Source organism: Acanthaster planci, linkage group LG15, assembly GCF_054643075.1.
Source record: "Acanthaster planci isolate LZ-2023a linkage group LG15, COTS_SCS, whole genome shotgun sequence".
NCBI lineage: Eukaryota > Metazoa > Echinodermata > Asteroidea > Valvatida > Acanthasteridae > Acanthaster > Acanthaster planci.
The window spans coordinates 13,378,409-13,397,204 of NC_141791.1; the positions used below are offsets into that span (position 1 = coordinate 13,378,409).

Genomic DNA, 18,796 nt, shown 5'->3' on the forward strand with positions numbered 1-18,796 from the left:
TCCAAAGAAAAATACTTGTAAAAACCCCGACTTCGGGAAAAATACACGGCAACATGAAAACAAACTCGAACTGGGGGGGGGGGCTTGAGTAAAAACAAACTCCGACGGGAAAACAAACTACTATGCCTACTATACTTCGGAAAATGTATACTCGACGACTCATGTGGACGTTTGTTTTATCATATGGTTTCATAAGGGGCTTCGTTTTAATTAGATATGTTTTAACACTCAACCACTTTTTTTTAGTATACCCATGGAAGAATGTTTCCAAGAGATGGTGTCATGTTGAAATTTGACTCTGGATTTTTTGTCCTGAGTTAAAGATTTCATCATTTCATGATATTCTTCTTCGTTTGGTGAATTCAATTTGTTCTACAGAAGCTGTTTCCAGAAGACTCGAAACACAGCTGGGTTTTGTTGCACGTGACTTCTCAATCACGCTTTGTTGTCACATGACGATTGTGAAGCCACCTGCCAGTAACTGTTTCATGCCAAAACAATATATTAAAAAAACAGCCGCCGGAAAACTTCACCGATAAAATTAAAGACTCATGCGTGGTAACCTTTCGACCTCGAAATTTAACAACATGGAGAATTTGGGGCGAGAAGGACTGATGAAAGTAAATTCTCAGTTTTGTTTTAAGTTTTATTCTTCCATGATGAAGTTATTATTATTTTTCATTCTTGGCTGCGGAAAGGTTGTTGCAGATACGTGCATGGCAGGGGACTTCAATTTAACACCAATACAGGAATGGTAAGGATTTATGTGAGTGAGACTGTTCGTTTTTCTAGGTCTGTCGACGGTGACTATCATGGACTATACTATAGTGTAGGCAGTGAGACCGTCTTCAAAAATCATCATTGTTTTGTCGTGTCTGTTAAGTCTGTTTGTTTCACACACTGTTCAGCTGTTGTCTGTCTTTTTAGGACAGTAGAGGTTGTACATTGCTGGTACTTTGGCGTCAGTTCTTTGTTACTTTAAATAAGAGACATGACACTGACAGGTACATGACAGAGGGAACAAATTCATGACAACGTTGCGTAACGTCAGGCGAATGGATGCTCACCAAGTTGTTGTTCCCCTCTAGCTTTGTTCACTTAGGCCTACTCTTGCAGGGAAGCTAAAATCAATAGCCATGGTGGCGACAGAACGGACTGTGGGAAATAAACTTTTCAATGTTTGCAATGCAGTATGGGTTCGGATGACAAACAAGAAATGTATTTTATGCACAACCCTGTGGGAGAAGTGTATCTGCAAAATGTTAATCTGTGTCCATTTTATTTCATACTCCAATTCAAGCCACCCCCTTCTGACAAAGTGTTGCATTATTGATTTGGGACAAAGATATTCACAAACTTCAAAGTTTAAAAGCTTGGCAGAAAAGCAAAATTCAGAGAATCCCCTCCAACAACACCAGTTTTTGTCATACCCTATGCTTTGACTAAGATCATGAATATTAATACTCTAGACTCTAGTACTGTCCAATCAAAATCATGACTTGTAGCTCATTTATCCTGCATTGACCAGTCATGTTCATTTTCAGTCTGTAGAGTGATTGGTGCTCTTAAAAAAGACATTTAAGGGTGATTTCTTCTTCTTACAAACATTTGAAAACTGATTTGAAATATTTCCTGTACAATCTGATAATACGCTTGCATCTGTGAGCTGGTGAGCTGATACATAAAAAATGGAGTAGAAAACTAAATTGATTTCTGACAGGTTCACTTCTCCCATAGGGTTGTGCAGAAAATGCATTGCTTGTTTGCCATTTAAACCCATAATGCATTACGAACGTCAAAAGGTTTTATTGAAGTCATGACTTTGTTCAGGTTCTTGTGCCACATATCGTGCTGGGTATAAAGTCAATTAAGTAACTGGGACCCTACAAATCACCTTTTTTAACATTGTCAGGTGAAAGTAGAAAAACCTGACCATGTCCAAATGTTGAAAAATGCTATTTGCTGGGTCGAAGTTACTCAGACCATGCTGGGTGTACTATTACCATGTACTGTATCTTAAAATGATTTTTGATACTGCCTTTTCAGGGAAACATGGAACCTCAGAACCGACAAGTTAGCTTCCACGTCCTCGGCGTTCTACATGAACTTGTGCGGCACAGTCGCACCGACGGGGAGTGGCAATTCATGCCCCGCCGGCAGCTCTGTTTGCCTTAAAATGGGCCAGACGTACCGGAATGTGGGGAACCACAATCAAACAGTGAGTGCCACGGCCAACGCCAATGGGGGAGGTTTTCGCTTGGATTACCGAGGGGAGGAATGTGCCAACAGCACAGCAAATCCCAAGGAGAAGTGGCAAACGACTATCGATTTCAAGTGCGATAAAACATTAGTGAGTATCGTTTCAGTTATGTTATTGTTATTACAAAAACTGTCCCATACTGTTTAAATGTTTAGCCAACGCTTAAAAGAGGCCGCCGCCGCCTACCTTGTTGTTTTCATATGCATAATTACATTCAACAATGCACATGGTTCAACCAATGTAAAAATGTAGATTGATGTTGGGGCATTTAAAACAAGCAATGTTTATGGTTTTGGGATCTCCTTTTCTTTTTTTCAAAAAGTACCTGGATGCCGAAAGAAAAAACAAAACAGAATGTAACAAGCATCGTTTACAATAAAAAAAAGAACGCCAGATTGCGTTGATCAGATTGTTCAATCTCTAAAATGGGCAGTTCCGTTTAAACGTTTGGGAAAATCTGAACTGTATCTGCATTTGGAACTTGTTTTCATTTAAAAGTGTGAAAGTCCCACCCTCAGTTTGGGATATTGTCACTGTTTATGTTGAACAGGTTCTGAAAGCTGCCGTACATTGTTGAGTTTTATAAATGTAGCTTAATAACTTGTCTTCCTGGTGTAATTGTGGTGCTTAACAAATAGTGAAACCATTTCTGTTGACTGACTGAAACAAACCATTAGCTCCATAGGAGAAGGTGCGTAGGGAGAGATTTAATTTGTAATATTTATAAAAACATTTAAAATGAAAGTGGATTTTGTAACAAGGGTTTTCCAGGTTTTCGAAAAAATATGTTCATCTAATCTAAAACCAGATTCCTAGAGTATCATTTAATAGAGACATAATCTTGTACATGTTGTTACGTCCATTTTTTTTTGTTTGAAATAAACCAATCACTGTAGTGGAGAAGAATTTCCTATTGGACCACTCAGTTCTTTGGAAGTTGCAAATGAGAAGCTTTCGAGGGGCGCTTGTTGATTTTAGCAGGCACACAGCTTTTCCTCAGATCAGCTGGTTTCCTCATTTTTCACTTTACGCTCATGCCGTTGAAAGTTGAAAAACACTCTGTAAAGTCAGGTGCAGATTGGAGTTTCCTTGTTGTTTGGTCAAAGTCCAAGTTGCATGTCTATTTTAGGGAGATTTTAGCAGGGAGAAGAGGTTTAGCACATGGGTGAAAAGTTGAAAAAAAAAAAGGGAAAACTTGTTGGTCGCGACTCTCATAAATTGTGATGTTGTGACTGAACTCTTTCTCAATAGTTTACATTTTTCCGCTGAAAGTCCAGAGGTTTTTCACATTTTTAGGGTTCACCTGTTTTCATTGAGCGTTCCGGCTGCACATATTTCTTTGAGTGGCACAGCACTGTAGCCTGTAAGAACCTTGTCACAGCGCCCATCCACGAAGTGCCCTGCTCTGTCTACGACAACGGCAACAAAAAGCGGGACCTGACCCCACTCATCAAGCAACTTGGCGGGTACAAAGTCGACTCTGAAACGGCAGACCAAGACCTGTACATCAACGTGTGCAGGGATCTGACACCAGGTGTGTGTGCATGCAAGGTTGTTTCCTAGCCCACTTGCAAAAACTTCCTAGCAAAAACTTGAATTACTTTAGTGTAAACAAAATTCTGAAAAATTTTAACAGAAAGAACAAACAGTATGTGCATACGAAGTCTGCTCCGTGACCACAGAATACTCATACTTTTGTGGCCGAAATGTTGGAATTCAAAAACTTATTTACCAGCAATTCACACGCTGTCCTTTGACCAAATCCATTTTTGTAGTTGGTGCAGTAAAAAATAATAAAATTTGTGGACATTGCAGGGACAGCTACCTACCAAAAAAATATTGTCATGGTTGTTTGACTGGGCTATGCTGGATCAAATTGGATCAAAGTGAATGCCAGACGCATTATCAGTTAATGAGATTTTGGCCAAGAGCCAAGAGATTTTTGCTGTAGTAACTGGATTTCTGATAATGCTAGTGATTGTAATGCTTGGATGATATTCCAGTCTGTCGGATTTAAAGTGCAAATTTTAAACAAATTTTAAAAAGGGTTAGAATTAGGATAGTTATTCTCCATATTTACCGGTTTACATAGACGGGCCAACAGCCAATTGCCCAACGGGCAGTGCCGCGTGTTGGATCACCCGCTCCACAGGCACCGATGGCGCAGTCACTACCAGCGTGGTCAGCGTCGGCGAAGCATCCAGCCGTTTGCAGACCATCGGCCATGAGCAATTGGAGCTGCGTTACACCACCGAGACCACCCCCGCCGATTGCCTCAGCTCACCGCAAGTGACCATCGAGTTTGTCTGTCCCCGCGAGGGAGGCAGAAACGAAGGGGTAAAAAGTGGGAGGGGAGAAAACAGATGGTGGTTTGCAATGTTTTGATAGACTTAAGAGCTCAGTCACTGCTAGCTTACAGAGTATTGCCTCCAAAGCCTACATATCTTTTATATCAACCAGGAGATTCGGAAAGATTTTGTGGGATGCAGGAAGGTAGAACCCAGCCAAACTTAATCCAGAATGTCACTTTCACCTCAAATACCCAAAATGCCAGCTACATTATTTGCATTCCAAAAGCGAAATCTGATTCTAGCAGTTTATCGAGTTCCACGTAGCCTGGAGATTTTTATTTTCCCATCAAAACCCTCCAAAAGCTGTCCTTTTCATCTGTTAAGCGATTTGTGAAGTACAAAGTTCAATGTGACGGTTGAAAAAAAAAGGTTTTTTTTTTCACTGGCTTTTTCTGTTCAGAGTCAGAATCCTAAACTCCTGTCCAGCACCAACTGCCACTACGAGGTGCAGTGGGTGACGGAGTTTGCCTGCAAGGCCGAGATGCTGACCACAGACACCTGCGCCTTCACCAACGATCAGCACGGCATCGACCTAGATCTGAGTCCACTCACAGACACATCCAGTGAGATCTTTGTATTTTTGTCATGTGCTCCCATACCACTGTGTTTGTACTTACAGCACTAAAATTGATACTGCTTTTTGGCCAGTTCAGGAGTTATGAATAATGTTTTATATGTCAGTTGATAAGGTGTGTTTTTGAGCAGACATTACAACATTTTAGTATCGTCAATCTTGGCTAGGCTCTAATGATGCCAAGGCGCTTTATTTTGCTTCAAAGCCATCAAAACTTCTAAGTGCAGATAAGAGTTTGGCAGGCTTTTTTTTTCTGAAATCATACTGTTATTCTTTTGCAGTCTGTAGACTGATTTCAAAGAAAGAAATATATGTTTTCAAGTCCTCTGCTGTACGTGGTTCTTCCATTTGAATTGATATTTCTTGATCCCAACTTGGGGAGTCGGCTTTCTCCTTTGAGATGCACCTGTGGACGCTTTCTATCTACCGCAGGGAAAGCCCCTAAACTTGCCGCTGGAGGAGGATACAATTATTGGTTGGACGTTTGTCAGGACACGACAATTGACTGCCCAGATGGGGACCGCCACGGGGCTGTGTGCCAGAAATTGTCGTCTGGAGGGAATGGGGTTGTTGCCGGCGTCAACGACAAGCATGTTCTGAGGTGAGAAAATAGACAGGCAACCTGTCATATCACGAGAGAGGCATTGGCTCGAGGATTCTGTCATAGTATTGGTTGCTGTGGGCGTTGCCAGTTCTCCTTCCCTAAAATCTCATTGTGCGACGAACTGGGGGAAATGTGCATACGTGTGCAAACAGCGCCTGCCCTCACATGCGGTAACCTTACATATCTAATGTGGACTTGTGAACAAAAGAAGTCCATCCGATGCAGGAAAGAGAGACGTTCTGTGCACTTTGCCATGTCTACAGGAAGTTTCCTCTTCTCTGAAAAGAAGTTCAGAGGTATTTAGGGGTTAGGGTCATTGCTTGTAAATGGAAGAGGAACATTCAAGGAAAAACTTTACAAAAATTCAGCTGAAAATCATGTTCCCAGTCAAGAAAAATGACTATGTTGGCTGAGTTTTCTTAACTGCCCCAAAACAAAGGAATGTCCACAGCAGTTATTTGACATACGTGTTTGATGTGCATGGATGTGTGAATGTTTAAATGAGTTGACCCCACATCAAAGAATCAAAGTTGCGGTGGCTGTTATCAGACAGTGCGAAATCCACTTTAGCTCCCTTCAAAGTGCACATTCAGAACCCATTACATTGACAGCATTCTAGTTGAAGATTTCACCGGAAACTTGTTCCAGAGTACAACCAAATTAAACCAAGAACCATCCACATCGCAGTCTGACAACCAGTTGCTATGTCTGACTGTCTTTCAGTGCCTAGCAACATCGTGGTCTTGGTTGCTTTAAACGACTTTTTTTTGAATCATTGTTTTTTATTTCTTCAGCTATGCTGATGGAGAGTTGACTCTGACATACAGGGGCGGAGCTGTTTGCAGCAATGGCTTTCCGCGCACATCTGTCATCTCGTTTGAATGCAGCAAGACCGCAGGTAATGTGCGACTACTGAAAATTTAACAGCATATGTAGGTTTGATTTCGTCCGTAGATAGAAATTGAGTGTGTGAGCGCACTCCGTAGGACAGCATTTGAAAATGGTGCTTTATCGGCTGTGGTATAAGCTATGCTGCCTTGTTGACATTGCTGTGCTAGGCAGATACACTGTGAAAACTTAGCCGCATCAAGACGGGGCTTCTGGAAGGAGGGCTGCTTCTGTTGTGAGCGTGCACCCGCATATTTGCAACAGGCGAAAACCTGGATCTTTGCCATTTCCAAAACAGGCGTCAAGATTTCTGGCTTCCTCTGTTGCCACCTTATGTCCACAAGTGTGCAGTCAGGGAAGACCTAGCCCTAGCTGCCATTCGGACTCAGATGCAGTTTGATTTGTTGTCCCCCGCCAGGTGTCGGGAACCCTACCTTTGTGACGGAGACCGAGTGTACGTATTTCTTCGAGTGGCAGACCCAGTATGCTTGCCTGGACCACCCGCTGGGCAAGTCCTGCCGCGTGGACGTGGGCGGCCAGCGCTACGACCTCTCACCCCTGGTCCGGGAGGCCGGGTCCAACTGGCAGGCACTGGACGGTCAGCATCAGCACAGTGCTCCGTCCGAGGGCGAGTACCTCATCAATGTCTGTGCCGAAATCATCCCTGAGGGGCTGCACTACCACGCGGCCTGCCCCGAGAAGTCGGCAGCTTGCCTGATCGGTAAGAGAAAGCCAAGGCACGGCTACGGCAAACATTGACACACGTGTCTATGAGAGCCATTGGTTTGTGGCTTTAACCTGTTCTAATAGATTTGCACATGTTTCCAGTAGTCATAGCCGAGTGATTCAAGCAAAGCTGATAATCTGAACTGATCTTCCAAGATGCTCACTATGTGAACATTTTACTCTCTATCTCATTCGTAAATGCCTAGGACAGTTTGATCATTCCTATTGGTTGAGAGCACGCCATGTGGCCAGTCTTCAGTGGTTGACAAATGACAAAGTACCAGCTGGCTCTATGCCATCTCACCTAGTATGCACTACATGTTTGCCAGTCTCCATATATGGAGCTTTTTACGACTGCTTGTAGCAGGAACATACCATAACATGGCTGAAGGGGTGTTTGAAATAAATTAAGTAAAATTGTAGAACAAACATATCATTTTTACATTTGACATCTTGACTCGAGAGGTATTTTTGAATGGGAATAACTGCCTAAAAGGGTTGTGTTCAGGATCATCTCCGGATAGTGGATACCGATAATGTCCCCTGCCTTTGGCTCGGGCATCATTGGCATTCCTTCTCCTGACCTGGTCATAAACAAACATTGAAGACTGGATCAGTTCATATCTAATCCCTGAAAACTAATCTCGACTTCCTCCTCTCCTCAACTATTGAAATTTTACACTTTCAATTTTGAGCTCGTTATCCGTCCATTTTCGGACCTTGTCAGGTTCAAGATTTGGGACGAATGACAAAAAAGATTTTGTCCTTTTTTTCTTAATTTGTTGCATGAGTAGATCACGATAATAACCCGTATAGTCTCGGCCAGTACAAGGAATCACCTGTTTTCAGAAACGGCCACATCACACTGACGTACTACAATGGCACAAAGTGCAGCGGCCAAGCCAAGACAGTCATCACGTTCATATGTGCTTACGGTAGGAGCATGCCAAAGTTACCAAGGGTCCTATTTTGAACTGTTGTATTTACACCCTCTATCTCATGTGTTCCATGTGTTCTAGAACCCAATGATAGAAATCTTCCACGAAATCAAATTTTTTGTACTTTCCGTGGAGTTCTTACTATTCTGGACAATGGCTGGCTATGTGAAAACCTATATGCCTAGCCATAGTGGAAAGACACATTTATTGAACAGCACCTTAAGATGGATGTGTTCTAGTTTGTAAAAGACTGAAAGATACTGACAGATGGTTAATGATGAATAGTTAAGTCCCAAACATTAAGTAATGGAAAATGACCTAAACCTCAAGAAGTGTGTTTTCTCTCATATCAGGTGACTTGGAGAGTGCGCCCTCATTTGTCCGCAAATCCTCAGACGAATGTCTGTACGAGTTTGAGTGGCGAACAGCGGCTGCCTGTCCCCTGGGCCACAAGTGGGGGACGGACTGCCGGGTGTTTGATGACGATGCTGGTGAGTTCTTCCCAACTTAGGTGACCCTCCAGCAGAGAAGTGTGAACGAAACTGATGGTCCTTTGGTGAGAATTCATCACACGGGATACATTCAGCACGCAAAACCAATTTCTATTAAATGTATGGTCTTCTCTCGGGCACTGGGCATAGTTGGAAAACTCCCCCAAAGTCTGTCTCTGTTTTGTCGCTGAGTGTGCACTTCAAGTTGGTGTGAATTGTCCGCATTTTTTAAACACTACTGGGCCAGTTTTGGATCTGTGAATTTGTAATCGCTCTGTCTCGCTTCTCTTCACCATAATTTGCAAAGACAGTTACAACAGGTAAGGTGTTAACATGCCTTTACTCAGTGTGGATTCGAACCCTGAACATAAAGCTCAAAGAACTGGATCCAGTTTTTACTGCTGTTTGAAGCAGAAATTGTCGCTTGGGAGTTGTTGAGTTGAAGTCAGCTTGGAACTGGTCATGAACAGTAGCCATCATGGAAAGTTTGGGTTGTGATCGTGCTTTTGCCAAGCACAATTTTTCAAAATTTTGTACTTAGATCGTTGAAATTGGACACTAACCGAAGACGGTCATATTCGCCTTGTATTTTGAAAAATGAATCTAGAAATTGTCAGTTTTATTCAAGGTTTTAGTGCCGTCCTAATCTGTGTTTTTGATTGTCTTCCTTGCTAGGGTTCTCCTTTGATCTGAGCCGTCTCACATCAGCTAACAAGTTCTACAACATGACGGACAGTGACTACGACTATTACATCAATGTCTGCGCTTCAATCGCGGACACCCCTTGCAACGACGGGTCGATCCCCAACCCTGCCGCTTGCCAGGTCAAACGGGACTCCAGTAGTGGGTGAGTCTGGCTTGGCCTCCTGAGCTGCAATTTTCCAGGAAACTACAAATTTTAACATGTTACAAAATCCTGGTTTTGGTTTTGTTTTATTTCAGTGAAAAGTGGGTTCTTGGACGCATCAACAAGACCCTGGAGTATTTTGATGGAGTCGTCAAGCTGACATACCTCAACGGTACTCCCTACCACGTTCAAGATGGTGCAGAGCAAGTGAAGCGCAGGGTGGGAAAAGAGATAATGGAGCAATGATTTGATTATGTCCCTGAGCAGGATACTTTATGCACTTGCCCCCTTCACAAGTACCTGGTTATAGTGTTACGTTGTGCTGGATTTGCTAGAAGTGGTTGGATGCATGTTGTGAATAAACTTCACCAGCGACAAGAAAATTTGGGTGGAACTTTATACCACCTTCTTTCCCTCCGTGCAAAGCTCTGTTTAGGTGCTGCTTATCGTAATCAAGATCTCAGTGAACACAATTTGTAATTGTCAGTGTTGCGTTTTGTTTGGAACCGCGCCATTCTGTTTAACCAGCTCAACAACTGAAGATTGACCAATTCTAGTCATCCTTAATCAAATTGTTGACTTTTCGCGTACTTGTAACCTTCCTGCTCATCTTATCCACTGTAAACGTTTCACCCCTGAGTCATTTCCATATTCGACCCTTCAGGCAGAGATAGCATTCCTGTGCGCCCCCGACCAGGATCCGGGATATCCCACTTTCAAGTACGAGGCAGACAACGCGTACGTCTTCAACTGGTACACCAGATACGCTTGCCCGGAAGAACCAATCGAGTGTGTGGTTACTGATGACACAGCGCACAAGCAGTACGACTTGTCAAGGTATTTTGCGCATCTCCTTCGCCCGTTTTTAATTTTTTTATACAAAGTGATTTGATTTGGGTAATGACTCATCTCATATCCAGCACTAATTTCCCTTCATTACACAGTGAAGCACAAATTACCTTCACCAATAGTTGTAAGGCCTTGTGGGTAGGTTCACCCAATAATCCACTTGTGAGTTAAATTTGTTATTTGATTGCACATAAACATAACAATTTGAATTCCTCAGATTAAAGACACTGTTGCTATACCTCTTGATTCGGAGCAAGCTTTTGCTTAGCGACCACCATCTCTGGAATGGACTGGTTCCTTTGTGCCCTTCTTATCCATTGAGAATGGTGTATTGTTGCAAGGCATCTCCTATGTAACTAAGCAAAAGCTTGCCCCAAATCATGAGGTATAGCAACAGTGCGTTTAGTATGGAGAATTCAAGTTGTTGTGTTCACATGAATTTAAAGAACTCAGTGTACCAGATTTTATTCAAATTTAACTCGCAAATGGCTTATTCTAACAAGGTTTACCAAATTTTGGTTTGATCTTATTTTTTTTCTGCTTCTCAGCTTGTCGAAGTCATTGGAGGAAGACAACTGGTCATTTGTGGATGATTCAGATCTCTATGGCAACCGCAAGAAGTACTACATCAACGTGTGCCGGCCGGTAAACCCAGTCAAGGGTTGCGGCGCTTTTGCCGGAGCTTGTCAGACAGAATTCAACAACAGTCAGGTTTGTTCCCAGGGCCAAAGTGAGCTCTGACAAGAGCTTTGTAAATGAATGAACATAAAGAAATTACGTCGTAACCTTTTCAGTCATTCCAAACTTCTTCAGTCCCATGTCCCTACTGAGTTAAAGGGCGCCCTCACGGGCAAAGAAGAAACATGCTGGTGGCAAATTTTCTACTCGGCTCGTGTCTCTACTCTGGCCTGTGCTCCTGCAAAGACTGCACCTTTGGACCTGTAGATATTGGGTTGCACACCTCAGCAGGTTCTCCCCCCCCATATGGGCAAAAGCCTCTGCGAGTATGCCACGAGTTCCTACCAAAGGACCGTCATTGCTATGCAAAAAACACCTGCTCAGTCTTGTTACCACTCGTAGCAGATGTTGCACTCCAGCTGACCCGAACAAAAAATCGCACGCTTTTAGAAACGCCGGAGATCGGCGGGGTAGTTTCTCCAGTTTGTTTCCAAACTTTTCCTGTCTTTTTTTTTTTTTCTGACAGGAGGTCCCCAGCGTCAGCTCCTTGGGAGTCCCCAAGTCTAAGCCGGTCATTGAGAGCGAAGGCCACCTGCTCCTGGTCTACACTAATGGCAGCGCCTGCAACGGTGGGGCCGGGCAGGTGGAGAGCCGCATCCATTTCAGCTGCAGGAAGGGTGTGCTGGTAAGAGCACAGTGGTGAATGGGTCTGTGCGTAGACAATAGAGGGTAGTATGTTGGAGTGGTTGATAGACCAACACTTAGGCTTAGTTGGGCCCGAGTACAAAATACAAGGAATGAGTCACAAATTGTTTTGAAAATTTCATGTAAATACTAAATCACTAATTGACGACGAAAAAATAAAGTAAGACTTAAGCTAAACAGGGGTGTGAGGGCAGTTTTTAGGTTAAGCCAAAATTAAAGTCATAATGCAGAAGGTGAAACTATTTCGGAAAGCCCATCTTGGAGCACTCGCCCAATTATTAGAATATACACTCGACTTCATATCACTGTCGATCAAGTCTTGAGCCCTGCTTTCTCAATCAGTTTCTCTCTGTTTTTCTTGTCCGGTTCTCTTGTTCTCAACAACTGTTCCCTTGTGATTTGCCCACCAGGGAAGCAGCCCAAGACTCCTGGAGAAGGTCAACGACTGTCACTACTCCTTCATCTGGGAGACGGAAGCCGCCTGCCCCATCGACATGACCAGCGGAGAAGACTGCACTGTCAAGGACCCCAACTCGGAGTACGTCTTCAACATGCAGACGCTGATCAAACCTGATGGCTTTTATAATGTCTCTGGGCCCTCGGGCAGCCGTTTCCAGGTACTCTGAGAAGATATTGGAATCAACAGTGTTCCTTTGACAATAACAATTCTTATTTTATAGTATTTATCAATAGAGTGCCAAAGTGCCATTAAAGCTGTCCTATTCAACATTGACAGAAAAAAGTAGATGACAGATTAAAATTTTGGTGAAGCATTTGTGTTAAATCTCACTGCTCTCTCTCACTCTTCCAAACAGCTCAACATCTGCGGCAACGTGACTGGCGGCAACAGCCACTGTGTGTCTGGGAACGGGAAGCCACTCAGCTCCTGTAAGATCAGTCCAGACGGCAGCTCAGCCGAAAACATCGGCATGCTCTCACAGAAGTTGAAATTTTCTGACGACGGGCTCCTGACACTTACGTACGAGGGGGGAAATGCAGGCCACGGTAAGATTTGGGGCTGATTCTGTCCAACTGAAAAGTCAGACAGAATATAATATAATATACGTTGGGTAGGGCAAAAAAAACCCAAATTAATACATCTTCCCGACGCAAATTCATCTTTAGAAATAATTGTTAGCGGTACCCGCTGCTACATCTGACTCGCACCAGCCAGCCGACCCCGGCAAGTTCGGTGGGCGAATAGTTCAGATGTCTGCACTAGCAAGCAGGAGGTTGTGGGTTGGAGTCCCACCCGAATCAAGCTTGCCTTTTTTTTCACAGGCTCTCAGGTGTCCACACTGACCTTTCAGTGTTTATAATATACATCGGGTAGGGCAAAAAAACCCAAATAAATACAGCTCACGGATAGAAATTCATCTTTAGAACTGACTGAAAGTCGCCTGTATGTCTTACCGTTTGATTTTTTTATATTGTTATACTGTACAGCAAGAGACGGTCGTACTTTTTGCAATTTTCACTTGTAAGTTGTTTTTAAAACAAAACCAACAAATGGTCACCGTTTTTCAGATTGTTTACATAAAATTGGGGGGGGGAGGTTGTTTTAAATCCAAACTGACCTACTCTAATCTTATTAATCGGTGGCTTTTCTGGCCTCTCAAATCTGTGGCTTTGCAAACCAGTACCATTTTATCTTTTACATGTGAGTCGAAACTCAATTTTTTTCTTAAAAATCAAGTTTGTTGAAGATATGCTGTAACTTTGATTGACTGTGATGTTGTAGGTTAAGCACTGCTTAGTGTAGGTCATTCCTAAGAAGTCATTTGACCAAACCTGTGTGGCTCTCCATAGCACTCTCTTGCAGACAAGTCCAAGGGACCATTACTGTGTTGGCATTACATTCACGCTCGTCTTAATTTTGCACCCGTCAAGTCCCAAATCACGTTTAACATGCACTTACCTCCGCCTGGGAGCACGTTGCTGCAAAAGTGAATGGTTTCTAATTCTACAACGCTTGTGTGCATCGCTTAGGTTTCAACTTCAAGACGGATATCACATTCCTGTGTCGTCGCAACGCCTCACTCAACAACCAGAAGCCCACCTTCGTCCGCCAGGAGGGCTATGCCTACATCTTCAACTTCGAGACCCCGCTGGCCTGCCTGCCGGAGTCGGTGGACTGCCTGGTGTCGGATGGGCAGGGCAACCAGTACGACCTGTCATCGTTGGCCAAGGACAGCGGGAACTGGGAGGCAGTGGACACGCGACCAGGAACACAGATGAGTTACTACATCAATGTGTGCCGCCCGGTCAATTCGCTCGGCACCGACACTCAGTTCTGCCCAGGTATTGAAAGTCATGTTTTGAAGAAATTTTGCCCTCTCCAAATAGAATAGGCCATGACTTGTTTTGGCATTGCGTGACTTACTACCCTTTTTTGCAGAGCGGGTCACACATACACATTTGTTAAATGTCAAACTTATCTCCTTGTGTATTTCATTTTGTGTACATTTTGGGTTTAAAAACTATTCTTTTATTCCTCTGAATGTTTTTTTTTTTTTTTCATCTTTTCAGCACTTGTTTGGCATTGAATATTATTGTTCGTGGTCCCCAAAACAAATAGGAAATTCCTCTTTCAAAATTATCTTCCATACTTTGAGACCTCAGTTAGTAGAAAAAAATTGCTGTTCTGTTTCCAGGGGGGCCAATTGGTGCCTGTCAGACCACTGATGACAACAGGGCATTCAACATGGGTTACGTGCAGGCCATGCCCGAGGCAGCAGTGGATGGTTCCCTGAGCATACGCTACGTCAACGGCGATCTCTGTCATAACAAATACCACCGCAGCACGCGCATCAACTTTGAGTGCTCCACAACGCCTGTACGCCAAAAACAAATCTGTTTTTACATTTGTCTTTCTGGCCAGATGACAATCTCCTTGATTCTAAAAGTATCGGATATCAGATTTAATAGATCTTCCGTTTTGTCGCCAACTTGCTTGAAACTTGCTGTGAATTTCTTCGGAAGTCAGTCTGTTGATACAGTGCCTTAGAAGTGATACTTTTAGGAAATAACAAATGTTGGTTGTTGAAATTTTTCCATTATCCCAAGGTTGTGAAAATGATTTCCTCGACTCAGTATTGATTTCAAAATGTAATGTTGACCAAAACCCCAAACCAAAATGTTCAATATTCAGGGTTTTCAAACAATATAATATTAACAAAATTTCCAAAATTTGGATTTTAAAGAAAAACATCTGAGGAACTTTCTCAGATTTGGCAAGAGTTGACTGGTACTACGTCTATCCTTGTGTGCATCTTTTTTAGGGGTCACCGGTATTTGAGTTGGAAACGGCAAGTTGTGAGTACATATTCACATGGGAGACGCCAGCGGCATGTCCGTTAAAGGTGAGGCCAAGTATATTTATAACCCACGTTTCTCAAGTTTATTCAAAATTTGCTTGGAATTTTTGGAGGATTTTGTAGGATCGAGGAAGGTAGAGCCTGTGCTAGCCTCTTTTACTCCATATTGGCTTGAAATCTTGAGAATCCTGACGCATTTAGGAATATTCATAAGGAAATGCGCTATTTATCCCATAGGATGCCTGCTCTGTCGGTAGATTCTCCTGAGGGTGAGACTAGCCTGTGAGTTAGACAGCCCTGTGGGTGGGGCAACCCTGTAAGGGGAGGGGTGTCAGCTGAACTTCAAAGTATGAGTGCGTTGTTAGGGAGTTCTGTGGGTGGGGCAACTTCAGTGAAGGGGCAGTTCTGTGGGTGGGGCATCCCTGTGGGTGGGGCAACCCTGTAAGGGGAGGGGTGTCAGCTGAACTTCAAACTATGAGTGCGTTGTTAGGGAGTTCTGTGGGTGGGGCAACTTCAGTGAAGGGGCAATTCTGTGGGCGTGGCAACCCCAGTGGATGGGCATCCTCTTTGGTTTGCCCACCTCGAATGGGGACACACTTTTTGTGAATGCATCTCTCTAGGCTGACCAATCCCTAAATCATATCATTTCCCTCTTGGAACTTTTCAGAGAGTTATAGGAGCAGACTGCGTTGTTCAGGCCCCAAATTACGGATTCCAATTCGACTTATCAGCTCTCCACAACACCCAGCATGATTACGTGGTGAGCGCCCCACCTTACGAATACCACATCAACGTGTGCGGTCCGCTCGTCAGCAGAGATGGAGATTGCAGTGGGGAAAACGTCGGAGCCTGTCAGTTGAAGCCCGGAGAAGACAGCTTCATTAAGAATGCTGGTGCGCTAACATTCACACAGTATTTGATGCCCTAAATGGTGCTCATGTTTGTGGAATATGTCATCAGGTTTTATTTGTTGTTGCCATTTTGGCAGATTTCGGATTATTCTTGGGAAAGCACATATCAAATGATGGCTTACATCTCAGTTTTATATAACTTGTTCATCATTTTGAAAGAGCTAGTGACTGTTCGAATTGCATCAAATGCACTGCCCAAAATCCATTCAGTGCTCAATCAAAACAAGGATTTAGGCTCTCATGAAGTCAGTTATTTTTAAACCTAAGTTTGCCACTTGACGCCAACAGGCCTCTTTAACCAGAATCTCCAGTACAACGACGGTGCACTGAAGCTTAACTACACCACGGGAACCAAGAACTGTCACTCCAACACCTACGAGCGCTCCACCGCCATCAACTTCTTCTGCGATGAAGGAGTGCAAGGTAGGCGGTGTTCAAAATTATTTTGCCTGTGGCTGTATACAGCACATGAGTCTATGGGAGCCTCTGGCAAGCGGCTGTGGCTGATCCCCATAGACCTGTGTGTCTTGTTAGCTGCAGTCGTCTGATTAAGTGTGAAGTTTTGCCACGCATGAGTCTATGGGAACCTCTGGCAAGCGGCTAAGGCTAGTCCCCATAGACCTGTGTGTCTTATTAGCTGCAGCCGTCTGATTCAGTGTGAAGTTTTGCCTCCTGGCTACTTAGTAATGTACAGTCCATGATGCCGCTCCACGTTTGCAACTTGAACATTTGCCACAGTACAACGTCATGCTGTCCTACATCATTTTCATATGACACTTTTATTGTCATAAAATTCAAGTTCTTTTCAGCAACACTTGAGGTTTCTGATCATTGAGGGAATTTACGGTTTTACTCACCAAACAACTTGGAACACAGTCTTGAAGGTATATTTCAGGCCCATTCAAACACACACACATACTAACAGAATTCTACGTTTCAAAAATTAACGAACCCATGGTTTTCTGTCAGGTTGATTACCTCCAAAGTGGACAAACATGCCGTCACTCGATAAAATGCAGCGTTTAAAAAACACAGTGATTTTTCCAAAGATACTGTGCTGAGACGGTGCACCCTGGCCAGTCAGTGTTCTTATTGGGTGTGAAGTCATAGTCTGGCTGCTTGATCATTGTAATATGAAAAAAATATTCTGAATGGTTGCCCACCCTTGTGTAAATGTAAAATATTGCACGCCATCAGCGCTTTCTGATACCGCTTTCCAGCTTGTTTAATGTTTGTGACGTTTCAATGCAGGTGTTGGCCAGCCGTCATTCATCCAAGAGGATTCCGACTGCACTTACATCTTTGAGTGGGCCACACCACAAGCCTGCCCCCCGTTCAAGGTACGCAGTGACTTCTTGAATCCACAAGCTAAAAATGCCACCTGACTTTCTGTACTGGTAGCCCGTTAGTTTTTACTATGTAAATATTCCCTGTGCTTCCTGATCATTGAATCTGGTCCCCTGACTCGTGTGCTTTGCAGGTTGTGGAATGCAGTTACAGCGATGACAAGCAGCAGTTTGATCTGGCGTCGCTGGCTCGGGTGGATGACAACTACCGCGTTGACCCCATGGCAACCGTTGGAAACGATGCGTACTTCATCAATGTCTGTCGTTCGCTGTTGCATAAGTCCTCAGCACAGGGTAGGCAGCAGAGTTATATGTGGAAAGTTTCTCCTCATTCATCAGTACAAAATGATCTGTGAGCTGATCCAATTAACTCACCGGTGGAGAAACTCAGATTTCTTGATGAGCAACTCAAATTTATGATCTAATTGGCACACACCTAGGTTTTCTTTAGTGAGTGACCCATATGAGTGAATGATTCAAAACCAATTCAGCTGGATTATGCAGTTTGCGTTTCAAGGTAGTAGTCACCCTAAAGTGATTGGCAGAGTGAGTGATTCACATCGACTGAGTAAGCTAGTTTGATTCACTGAGTGACTCACTTTCATCCTCAGATTGAACAACTGTAATTGATTAAAAGAGTAGTTCAAGTTGACCCTGTGAGTGACTCAGTGTGAATTGCTGAGTCACTAAACTTCTGAGCGACTCAATCTCTCCCTCTTCCGATATTTGGATTGGCTAAGTTCTCGTGGCAGTTCTTAGCACGCCCCTTTCTTCATTTTCTCCCAGGTTCTACTTGTCCGCACAATGCAGCTGCGTGCTTGAAGCAAGGCGACAAGTAAGTTCCGAGCTAAGGCATGGCTAAGGCTATGCCTATTGTCGGCCAATGTGACATATGCAAAGACTTAGATCTGGGCCGTGTTGAAAACAGGCTTCTCAGAGTCATGGCTAGCCGTGTTGTCAGCGCTCACCCACATATTCACAATCAGCACATACTGTGACTGCTCGGACATGGTCTCACTCGGAATTCAACCGTGGTTGAGTTTGGGAATGCTAGATGCACTTGGGGGATAGAAGTTGATATCGCAGCTGGGGTTAGGACAACTGGTCTGATACAAGCAAAAATCTGTCTCGACGGCATAGAGCTCAGTCGTTTTCACAGATAATAACACTAGGATTAGGTCAGTTTACTTACGTTGCTCACTTGCTCCAATTGCAAATATGTAAATACATGCGTATTTGTTCGCGTATTTTTCACCTGTTAACTGTCAGTTCCACCGTCATTTTCAAAATAAAAACTGTTGAGAAGAGTAG

The 18,796-nt window shown here is 43.6% G+C and overlaps 1 protein-coding gene across 1 annotated transcript in view; it reads left to right on the top strand.

The window, feature by feature from the left end:
• Nucleotides 1–579: 579 nt before the first annotated feature.
• The window catches only part of igf2r (insulin like growth factor 2 receptor), a 35,075-nt gene continuing 16,858 nt past the window's right edge, over nt 580–18,796 (top strand). Inside the window, exons 1-25 of the mRNA XM_022234183.2 lie at nt 580–754; nt 2,047–2,350; nt 3,557–3,794; nt 4,353–4,597; nt 5,012–5,174; nt 5,618–5,786; nt 6,584–6,687; nt 7,096–7,398; nt 8,198–8,338; nt 8,695–8,832; nt 9,508–9,679; nt 9,775–9,898; nt 10,344–10,516; nt 11,077–11,239; nt 11,733–11,891; nt 12,322–12,528; nt 12,727–12,916; nt 13,901–14,212; nt 14,566–14,747; nt 15,193–15,273; nt 15,896–16,121; nt 16,428–16,562; nt 17,391–17,479; nt 17,620–17,779; nt 18,272–18,320. Coding sequence (XP_022089875.2) covers nt 588–754; nt 2,047–2,350; nt 3,557–3,794; nt 4,353–4,597; nt 5,012–5,174; nt 5,618–5,786; nt 6,584–6,687; nt 7,096–7,398; nt 8,198–8,338; nt 8,695–8,832; nt 9,508–9,679; nt 9,775–9,898; nt 10,344–10,516; nt 11,077–11,239; nt 11,733–11,891; nt 12,322–12,528; nt 12,727–12,916; nt 13,901–14,212; nt 14,566–14,747; nt 15,193–15,273; nt 15,896–16,121; nt 16,428–16,562; nt 17,391–17,479; nt 17,620–17,779; nt 18,272–18,320 — 4,394 coding nt within the window. The 5' untranslated portion in view covers nt 580–587. The remainder of the gene's footprint in view (nt 755–2,046; nt 2,351–3,556; nt 3,795–4,352; nt 4,598–5,011; nt 5,175–5,617; nt 5,787–6,583; nt 6,688–7,095; nt 7,399–8,197; nt 8,339–8,694; nt 8,833–9,507; nt 9,680–9,774; nt 9,899–10,343; nt 10,517–11,076; nt 11,240–11,732; nt 11,892–12,321; nt 12,529–12,726; nt 12,917–13,900; nt 14,213–14,565; nt 14,748–15,192; nt 15,274–15,895; nt 16,122–16,427; nt 16,563–17,390; nt 17,480–17,619; nt 17,780–18,271; nt 18,321–18,796) is intronic.